This window comes from Benincasa hispida, chromosome 1 (assembly GCF_009727055.1).
Source record: "Benincasa hispida cultivar B227 chromosome 1, ASM972705v1, whole genome shotgun sequence".
Lineage (NCBI taxonomy): Eukaryota > Viridiplantae > Streptophyta > Magnoliopsida > Cucurbitales > Cucurbitaceae > Benincasa > Benincasa hispida.
This window is the reverse complement of record NC_052349.1, coordinates 83,568,069-83,579,470: the sequence shown is the minus strand read 5'-3', so window position 1 is coordinate 83,579,470 and position 11,402 is coordinate 83,568,069. Positions and strand designations below refer to the sequence as shown.

General features: G+C 34.2%; 1 protein-coding gene across 2 annotated transcripts; it reads right to left on the bottom strand.

The window, feature by feature from the left end:
- Positions 1 to 7,758: 7,758 nt before the first annotated feature.
- On the bottom strand, positions 7,759 to 11,372 carry LOC120071400 (delta(3,5)-Delta(2,4)-dienoyl-CoA isomerase, peroxisomal). 2 transcript variants are annotated; one of them, XM_039023665.1, is made up of 2 exons: positions 10,565 to 11,345; positions 7,759 to 8,182 (listed from the first exon to the last, which is right to left on the bottom strand). In XM_039023665.1, exons 1-2 carry the CDS (start codon positions 11,199 to 11,201, stop codon positions 7,992 to 7,994), a joined length of 828 nt encoding a protein of 275 aa, XP_038879593.1. In that variant the 5' UTR covers positions 11,202 to 11,345; the 3' UTR covers positions 7,759 to 7,991. The 2 variants fall into 2 exon arrangements, with proteins under 2 accessions (XP_038879593.1, XP_038879602.1); XM_039023674.1 differs by lacking the exon at positions 7,759 to 8,182 and adding an exon at positions 8,190 to 8,329 and having other exon boundaries at positions 10,565 to 11,372.
- Between the last annotated feature and the right edge of the window lie 30 nt (positions 11,373 to 11,402).

Here is an 11,402-nt window from a genome sequence, read left to right as displayed (position 1 = left end):
CCATAAGTTGAAGATAGGAGGTGTTCCTCCTATGTTCACCCACCTTGTCTATTAATTACACTAAATTGAAGTGTCAATTTGTTTGCATTTTAGTGCCTGCATGAATTAAAAGAATAAAACTCTCAAAATTTAGGAGGAAGATGAGAGAAAGGCTTCTGAAAATTAGTTTTCTGCTATATGTTCTTCTTCTTCTCTCAAAAGCCCTCAAATCTTGATCACCATATTCAGTTCAATTGTGAGTTCCACCACTCAAATTCAAGGCTAAGAATAGTAGAGAAGATCTCTTAGTGGTCCACGACTTCAATTGGAGAAGATTGCAGCTCAAATACGTATTTGAAGAGGATCTTCAAAGGTATTTGTTCAAACCTTCTTGATACCCTATGAATATGTTTATTTTGATATCAAAATTAAGGAATTAGAATGCTTAATTATCATATTTTATTCCATTATATGTTTTTGTATTCCAACAATTGGCATCAGAGCGTCATTTAAGTATTCAATTCGAGTTAATTTGGTTTGATGGGTGTTTTTCATAAGTTGTATGAAAATGGTGAACTGATATAGTTTTTTCTGAGTTTTGGTATTGTTTTCTCTTCAATTATGTTGTAATTCTTGTAATTGGCTCTTGATTGATGGGTCTTAATATGTGATTCTGTAGTTCAATTAGAGTCATTAGAGTTGCAATTAGGTTGTAATTGAAGAAAGAAGTGAAGAAGGTCGAGCAGCAGAAACTGGATTTTCAGCCACTGCCTAATACTCGATGCACAATGTCATACTCGATGGTACTCGATGACATTACTTGATGATATTTTGGTGCATACTCGATGCACGATGCCATACTCGATGGTATTTTGGTAAATACTTCATGCATGATGCTATACTCAATGACTCGATGGCATACTCGATGCTCGATGTCATACTTGATGACTCGATGGCGTTTGTTCGATGGCATACTCGATGACTCAATGCTAGATGATATACTCGATGCTTGATGGTACTCGATGGTTTTTTGCCTGGTTCAACCCAATTTTGAGCATTGGAGGTCCGGTTTGAGAGGTTTAGATCTGGTTCAGGGCGATTCGAGCAGTTCAGAAGTATTTTGGAGCCAATTTTGATTATTATTGTAATAATTAGACCTTTGCTTGTGAATGCCAAAACTAAACCATATCAGTTTGTGCTTAATTATTTATGCATGTGATATATGTTATAATTAATAAATCTTGTATGTGTATATAGATGCCATGTAGATTTAAAATATCACCATAAGAAGCATGTTACATGCATTGAAAGTATGTTATAAGATGTTATAATATGTAGTATGCATGTTTAGGGCTTCGATTGTTTTAATATAGGTGTTATATTAAATCATGAGATTTCTAATGCATGTTATGGATGAGAATAAAGAGCCTAGTAGCAATATCTTGCTTCCCAAGGCTTTTACATTGTCTTTTCTACTCTGTTCAAAATATAGTCTCGCTCTCACGAGAGTCGGCCCGCTCTCTACTTTTCCACGCCTCTGGGTTCTCTCTCGAGTTTCCCTAAGTGATATTCCCGTGTCTCTTCCCTTCTCTCGCTCCGCCTTCTAAATAAAAAGGAAAACTATGAACAAGGTTATTCTATCTAAGGGAAAATTCTCTAACTGTCCAAACTTCTTTTCTGAAGGTTGCCTTCGGTATTTATAGAGCTTCAAGGTGAAAGACGTTTTTTCTCTTATGATTGCACTGATGGGATGGCTTTAATTCCCTGTCTGATGCGCCGAATATTTGTCACTGAAAAGCTGAGTGTACTTGCTATCGTTAGTGTCTCGTCAACTTAATTCGGACTCGACCGTCATTAGCTTTCTGTTCCATCGTGATTAATTATGCTTTTCACCCAGATGCGCCCACTAAATTGCGCTGACTCTATGCGTCAATCCTTCTTGAGCAGATGTTTGCGAGCACAAATCACCGCAAAGCCTTGCGGTAACGCTGCGCTCGACCGTTGCTTTCTCATTTTTCGCTTTGCGTCAATGCATAATCTGCACAAAAATACAAAAGTTAACTTTTTTTATGCGATAAACGCATGCGACCACAATGTTATGAACTTAATGCTTTTTGGGCGTAATCTAACATTTTTATCCATGCAAAATTTCATTGTTTAATAACTTAGCACTGTAATAACGTGCATTTCTGCCCGTTATCAGACACTCTCAACCATTAGGCAGAACCAACTCTTGGAACTACACCTAACAGTCACCATTCATTCGGTCCAGAACTGTTAACCCTTAACAATTCTACGTAAGTGTAACCCCTCGTTTTTAGCCCTAAAATCCCGCCCTAATGCGCCCACCGTAGAGAAAAAGAAGATTAGGACAAGAGACTAAACGACCTTATCCTATATAGGAGATCAAATAAAAAAACGTGCAAAACTACCATCCTATAAGGGGACACTCTCAGGGTGCCTCGTGGTGATGCACATAAACTTTATCCAACCTAACGAGAGAGACCATGGGATATGCTGTCGCACGTCTCGCTCCCATTTACTATGAACATTCTCTCCGTCCACCTTGATATTGACCTACCCAAACACCATCCTTTAGGGGGACACTTCTAGGGTGCCACGAGGCCGAGGATAGAACTCACAGTGTAGACAATAAAGGGAGAGACACAAGAGGTTTAAATGAAGTATCAAATACCCCAAGTACCTCCCACTGAATATTCTACCTAGGGGTTCATTAACTTAGACCATCCAGCTACTGATTTTAATCTAAGTCAGTTTAATCTACTAAAAAACAACTCTTGTCTTTGAAATTAAACAAGTTCAATTAGTCACATTAAACTCTTTAATGAACTATTCTCAAATTTGCACGCATGCATCGAATCTATCTAATTTACCTTTCCAGGTAGATTCCCAAGTAGGGGTGTTCCGTTTCCGTCACCTTAAATACCCCAGCCTAGACAAAACCCGCCTTAGAAAAAAGGTCCCTTATAGATAGATTTGCTACACTTTAACCTTTTATTAGTCAATTTAATCCTATTAAATTGATTAAAAGATTAAACCTAGGTTGTTAATCATATTAGAACCATGATCTTAGGTCAATCTCCACCAAGTTTTAAAACACTTTTAAAACCATGATTCAAACCTAAGTTCGTATGCATATCTTTATTATAGATTTTAGTTCTAATTTCCTTATAATCTTTATAAAAGAAACAACTAAAACCATACACATTGCCACACAACTAGGTATTTCTAACACTTATAAATTTAACCTATGTGTCATGCTTCATGCAATATCCATTTATTCAATGTCCAATTGAAGGAACTCTTATCAAAGAGTACCTCTGAGCGGAAGCATGATCGTTCCAAACACATTGTGACAGAATTATTTCATTCACAATCAAACAGACTAGATATGCATTTAACAACAAATTACAGGCATGCTTTGAACTTTAACAACAACAAGAGAACAAGATACATACGAGTTGAAGAACCCTTCTTCACAGAAATCTCGCTCTCGTCAAATGGACTGCACCTCTCGCTCTCGCTGAGATCGTCCAAGCAATCGTCGACCAAATCGTTGTCATCTACCCATGAATGGACTCCGCACGAACTCGACAACAAGGAATACACTACCACTCAGAACCCTCGGTATTCTCGGAGTGAGAATCCAGAAGGTGGGCTCTATTGGATTTGGTAGAGGGAATGAGGAAAAGACAATCGTTTACCACGACTAAGCAAGTGGGAGATATCGGGTGTCTATCGTATAGATGATGCTTAATTGTTTAGGTAGAGGTACACGATCATATAGTAAAAGGGGTGAGATCATATAGACGATCATTTAGTAAACGCAAAGACGAGCAATCACGTAGGAAAAAGCTAGACGATTGTTTAGTAAAACCTATGCGATCGTCTAATAAACTACGTGCGTGTATACGATCGTTTAGAAACTTTGAAAACAAGCTTAGGCAGTATACACAATCGATGAGCAAAATCTGATCTTTTGCAAAATGAAAACAATTTTCATTTTATCCTTCAGTTATGAAAACTGAATGTAACCTCCTACTAACCATTCATTACGGAGAAAAAGCCAGCACAATTATCCCATAATTGTTAAATTAAAAAATAAATATAATCTTATTATATTTATAATCTATGGTTTAATATTATATCAAATACAATATATAAACCATAGTCTTTTTCCCCTCCACTAGATATAAATCATACTTATATCATTTTCCTCCAATTAATGTATCTCATACATCATTTCAACTATATCATATATAATTGACCAGTTCAATCATATCATATATAATCGAACTCCCTCTTGTCAATTTGAACACTTCAAATTGACTCAAAAACTGATTCCCAACTTGAATCCATTGAGCTACCAAGAGGACTTTATGGACCTATGGCTCGAAGCTCCAACGGTACGTGAACAGTTGACTAAACTCTTTAGCAACGAGATCCACCATCCGTTAACTGTCAGGCATTCCACTAAAGATCTATAGTTGAACTCTTCTCACCATAGATATATTTATGTGTTCATCGGATATAACCAATCAACAGTACGATAACCCTTCACAGATGCTCGTAAGTACAGTTCGACCAATTTATCGTTTTGCCCCTATAGTTACATCTAATTCCTTAAGTACCACTGATCCCTCTAATGAACAATACAACATAGTTCTACTACGTGTGGAAACCTCTCGTCCATGAGAAGGTGTGTGGCGCCACATCGTTCAAGCCCCTGAATCAACCTTAAAGGAGCAATCTATATACTTACCCTTACTTTGGGGAATGAGTGAATTCCATCTTGTGTAACTGAGTTCCCAGCTCCCAAATCAGACGAATCCCCAGAGTGGTAGGTTTGAGTTGACGATCTAGCCACTTGCACTCATGTAAATCAAAGGACTGCCCTCAAAGACAGGAGTTACCAACTCACTCAGGATTGAGGTCATGTTACCTATGGTCATCCTAGTGAAATGAAGTCTCTGTCATGAATGGCATTATATAACGAGACTATAACACTTCGTGGTCCGGTCTTATACAAACTCCTTTATATAGGACGCCCTCGCTCGCATGTCTCCATATGAATGATCAGGATCAGACCATCTGTAGCAAATCACAACACTTGTAACTATTCTACAAAGCGGGCTACATCCGTAGCGTTACCAGGATAAGATTTCCCTCCTATATCCATATACTACAGACCATTTTAGTTATCACTTAAGGCATGATCCACCTGTATGTCTCCATATACATGCTTAAGTTATAACGACAACCAGGGATCTTAGTTTATTGGTTTATGGTAAAGCAATTAAAACATCCAATGTTCCAAAGACAAAAGTGAAGAAAATATCATATATTATTACACCACAAGTGTTTATTCAAAACTGTGTTTACAAACTACAAGACCCAACGAGAGTTTTGGGCGTCATCCCTAACACATAGTTCCTTCGAAAATTGTTTCTGAAACACCTTACGAGCTATGGAAAGGACTTAAAGGTAGTTTACGTCACTTCAGAATCTGGGGATGCCCATCACATGTGTTGGTGCAAAATACTAAGAAGTTGGAACGTCGTTCAAATGTATGCCTATTTATAGGTTACCCTAAAGAGACAAAAGATGGTTTCTTTTATGATCCTCAGGAAGATAAGGTATTTGTATCGATAAATGCAACTTTCCTAGAAGAAAACCACATCAAGAATCACCAAAATGCATCAACAAGAGTTGTAGATCGCACAGGTCCATCAACAAGAGTTATTGATGAAACTGGTACTCCACATCATTCTCTAGAGTTGAGAGTTCCTCGATATAGTGGGAGAGTTGTGCAACAGCCTGACCGGTACATGAGTTTAACTGAAACTCAAGTCATTATACCCGATAATGGCTTAGAGGATCCATTAACTTTCAAAAAAACAATAGAAGATGTGGATAAAGAATAGTGGGTTAAAGCCAAATGGAGTCAATGTACTTCAATTCAGTCTGGGATCTTGTAGATCAACCAAAAGGGGTAAAACCCATCAGTTGTTAGTAGATCTACAAGAGAAAACGAGACCAAACTGGAAAGGTACAAACCTAAACCCAAAGAGAGGGAGTGAACTATGAAGAAACCTTCTCTCCAGTTGTCATGATAAAGTTCATTAGAATACTCATGTCCATAGCTGCATTTTATGATTATGAAATATGGCAAATGGATGTCAAGACAACCTTCTTAAATGGCTATCTTGAGGAGAGTATCTATATGTCTCAACCAAAAGGTTTATTGAACGGGGTCAAAAGCAAAAGGTTTGCAAGTTTAATCAACCCATTTATAGATTGAAACAAGGGTCTCAATCTTGGAATATAAAATTTGACACTGCGATCAAATCTTATGGCTTTGAACATTGTGTTTACAAGAAAATCGTTAACAACATTGTCGCTTTTCTGGTTCTATATGTTGATGATATTCTACTTCTACTCAAAAGAAATGAAGTAGAATTTTCGGCTAACGTCAAGAGATGGCTTGCTATGCAATTCCAAATGAAAGATTTGTTAGTAATGGGAACATATATTAAAGTTTAGGTGTATTTTGTATATAATAATTTAACCATGTTTAAAAGTAAGAGAGAAATTTTGGAAAGAGAGAAAAAATGGGATATTTTTAAAAATAATATGAGTTTAATAAGTAATGATAAAAATAGGGTCGAGAAAAAAATAATGACAAAAATGGGGTTGAGGAATCGTCTACTTAATACACAATACCCTAAATCGTATACCGAGTTCACGATTTTAAGTCCACATGATTGCCACGTTCCAGATTTTGCCATACAGTATGCCACATTGTAAATCGTGGACCAACTACTGCATGAAAGGCACATCTTAAAAATAGGCACATCTTAAAAATAGGCACATCATATTGGAAGAACTATGGGTTTGAAAGCTATTATGAAAAATGATTAATAAAATTATATTTAACTAAACAAGGGTTTATTGTAAATATAATTGTATTTGATTAATAGGACCACCATCCATGATCAATACTAGAAGATTATAAACATAAATTAATTACAAAATTACCATATATTTTTATTCGATTTTACCACAAAAATTTGATAGTATTGTGTCACACAATATCAATCCAAATCATCACTAAGAAGGTCTAATAGTCCAAAATAAAATCAAGTCATCTAAAAATATCACACAAAAACTAATTAAATCCAAAATAATCTAAAATAAGTACAAAACTATCATATATTGTAAAAAAAAAAAAAAAAAAAAAAAACCTTTAGATATCACCGTCGACAACGTCCAAGAAAATCGACAATTGGCGATGGTTGTTGGTCTAACATGAAATTCGTGAACCCCATCCATTTAAAATTGTGGACCAGGTACACGATTTAAGATATTTTTCGTAATCGTGTACCCAGTCCGCGATTTTTCAACACTATTTTTATCCTAATTTTTCTCTCAATCTTATTTTTGTCATTATTTATTAAAATAATATTATTTTTAAAAATAATTCAGAAAAAAGAGATATCTAACCCATTCTTTAAACAACAAATAAATATTTGTCATAGTTTTAGGACTTGTTTGGATTGATTTTTCAGTGCTTATAATCCATCCTATTGATTGCCAAATTACGCAACAAGTCCATCTAAATTTTAAAAAGGAAGTGTTCTATTATTCTTCACTAATAGGAGGCTAAAACTACAAAGTATATATATCTATAACATATGTAACATGGACAAGTAAATTAAACCACAACGACTAAATTATTAAAAAATAACACTCAAAACATCGAAGACAAACATATATTTACCATTTTTTATTAAGAGAAAAGAAAAAGTAAAAGTAAAGATGATCAAAGAAATGAAAAGAACATATATGATGACGTTTTATGTCATTAATGGAAATACAAAAGTAAAATGTTGGCCGTAGTTGTTTTGGGACCTACAACCAATTTGAGTATAATTTAACTCACTAAAACATATACTCTCGATCAAGAGGTCAGATGTTTGAATATCTCCGTCTCATAGCTTAGAAAATACTGGGTTGCGTTTGTTAGCTTGAGCGGAGATGGCTTCTTTGAGATCATCCGAGAGTAGAGTCCCTGAGTTCCAAGTTGCAACATAATCCAAGCCTTGTTCTACATTTAGGTCTCTGCTTTTTAGTAGCACTGCCTTTGTTCCCACGACAGCCAATGGAGATTTTGAACCTATTTCTGCATTCACCATCTACTTCTCATTTCTTTTCCTTTCAATTTTTACCAAACAATTTGAATGCACATACAAAAATACAGAAATAGCATAAATAAATGTTTTTTTTTTAATCTGTGAGTGTCCTTATACAGTCTTCATTTTTTACACACCTGAAAAATAATAATTCAATTTTTTAAGAAAAAAATAAAATTACTTGTTAGATGACAAATTTTAATCGAGAAACAGTAGACTACACAAAAATAGGAATTAGAGGTCCGCCTAAATATTTCCTTTAAAATATGTTCCACTTTCCTTTTCACAATTAGTACTAAATGCACAACCCATAATAAATATTTGTTTATTGTGCCTTTTTTGGTCCAACTTTTAAAAGTGTAGTATAATATTGGAAAATTATCCGAAATAACATTCTCAACTTTTCATCTTTCAAAACTAGCAAATATTTTAAAATTTTGTTAAATTAGATTTGTTTGGTGGATCTCGTGACCACTGAGATTTATTTAAAAAATTCACTTTTTCTAAATTGTTTTGGCCTTTTAAGCCTTTCTCTGTACAACTCGGAGAGATTAAACACCGAGATTTTTTTTTTTTTTTTCAAATATTCTATTCAAATCTTATATATTTTCAAATTCTCCAAATTAGGTTATCCTTACCAAATATAATATTCAATTCTTATCTAATTTTAGACCAATTCCTGTTTCCATAATTTCTAAATTTGCAAATGAATTTATCAATTATATTTTTTATATGGATGATTGTTTTGATTTTTAAATTTTGGGAAAGATTAAATTTTACAAAAAAAAAAGAAAAAAAGTAAGATATGGAAAATATATAAAATCTCGGTATTAATTTGTCGAATTCATCGATCTTAATGTTAATTTGTTCGAGATTCATACTGAGATTTTATATATTTTCCATATTTTACCCTTTTTTTAAATTTAATCTTTTCAAAAATTTAAAAATCAAAATCAATCCTCTAAGATCCATCTAAAAAAGTTCATTTGAATAATTGGTAAATTAATTTAAAAATTAGAAAATAGGCTCAAGATTTTAAAAAAGAAACTATATAATATTTAATAAAGATAATTGAATTGGGAGAAAATTTAAAAATATATAAAGATTTGTTATAAGCAAAATCAAAAAGTAAAAATAATAATAATCGTCTAGTTTCTCCTACTCCATGGCGTCATGTCACCCAAGAAAGGCATCAAAATTCTAAAATAGAGGTGGACGTTTATTAAAACAATGTTTCTCGACATCATTACTATAATTAAATTACATTTTTTTGACAATTTGTGACAAAAAAGAGTGCAAGCCAATTAATAATAATTTAGTCTTTTAAATATATAATTAAGGCTCCATTTAACAATAATTTTAATCCGGTTAGATAACTATTTTTTATTTTTCAAAATTTCTTCTCCATGATTTGCAACTTTCCCAAGTATCATAGTTGAATTCTTAGTTTTCCAACAATAAATATAAGTTTTAAAAATTACTTTTTTTTAGTTTTCAAAATTTGATTTGATTTTTTAAATCGTTGATATAAAATAAATAACAAATAAAGAAATTTGAAAGTGGAATGAGTATTTATAGACTTAATTTTCAAAAACGAAAAACCAAAAATCAAATAGTTACTAAATTAAGTCTTTATTTTTAGTTTGTTGTTTTTTTAAATTTATGCTTTTTGTTTCCTAAATTTCATGGTTTTGTTCTTAATAAAAAATAAAAAAAAACTTAAATTCGTAGTCGAATTAGGTTTTATTAAAAAAAAAAAAAAAAAAAAAAAAAAAAAAAAACTTTTTGGAAAATTATCAATTTTTTAATTTTCAAAATTTTACTTACTTTTTTAAAACATTAATGAAATGTGGATATATAACAAAACAAATAGATGTATAAGCAAAAATAATATTCATAACCTTAATCTCCAAAAATCAAAGAATTACTTAATGGTGCTTAAATTATTAAAATAATTTTGAACATTTGAATTTATAAGTTAATTTATTATAATAATAATTCAACCTAGTAAAGAACAGTTGATTCGAACAATTAGATATCGTATGTGATTAAAAAGTCGACGATATCAAACTTTCGTAGATTTAATTATGATCGAACAACTCTAAGTCAAAATTACCTATAGTGGATTGCTGAGCAACAATAGGGCCGCCCTTGTAGTTTTTTAAAAAATCATTTGGTGCCTTTAATTTTTGTGAAAGGGACCCATTTTTTTCTTTAATCATCACCATACAACTTTAATCGAAATCATTGATTAAACCCGAAGAGCTTAATGAGCATAACTAAGCCATAATTGAAATTAAAAAAAAATAAATAAATAAATAAATTGAAAGGTTTAGGGAAAATTGGTAAATTAATAGAGAGAATTAAAATACCTTGAGCAATTTTGAGGACTTCATCTTCAAGCTCCAACTTGGAAGCAAAAGTTCGTGAAACCAAGCCCAATTCCTTAGCCTCCAAGCCCGAAAAATCCCGGCCCGTCAACGCCAACTCCGCCGCCTTCCCATACCCTACGATTCTCGGCAGCCTCTGCAGAGTCCCAAGATCCGCCGTAATCGCCATTCTAACCTCCCTCACCGAAAACACCGCCTCCGCCGTGCAATACCTCAAATCACACGCCGTCACTATATCAACCCCTCCTCCGATGCACCCTCCGTGGATGCTCGCAATCACCGGCTTCCGGCACTCCTCGATCGCCGTGATCGATTCCTGCATCCACTTGATTTCCCGCCGGAGCCTCTCCCCTGCCCGCCCCCGCTCCTCCGATTGAAGCTTCGAGAAGTTGGAGGCTGTTGATTTGAGGTCGATTCCGGCGCAGAAGTGCTTGCCGGATCCGGAGAGGATGATGACGTGGACCTCGGGGTTTTGGTCCAGATATGAGAAAGCTTGACGGAGTTCGGCGAAGAGTTCGGTTGTGAGAGCATTGTGGTGCGACGGACGGTGGAGGCGGAGGTGGAAGACGCCGGAGTTTGGGTTTTGACGATCGATTTTTATGCATTTGTAGCCTTCCATTGCCGAATTTTGAAGAATTGGAAATATCCTTTGAGTGGACTTTCTTATAGGAGGGTCGTGGTGTTAATGTAAAAGTAACAGTAGAATGGATTGAGTTTTTGTTGGGATAAACATGGCCTTAGAATAAGTTACGAGGTCCAAGAAAAATATGATTTTATCATATACCTACCGCCTACTCTACCTCTAATCTCATATTTTCCT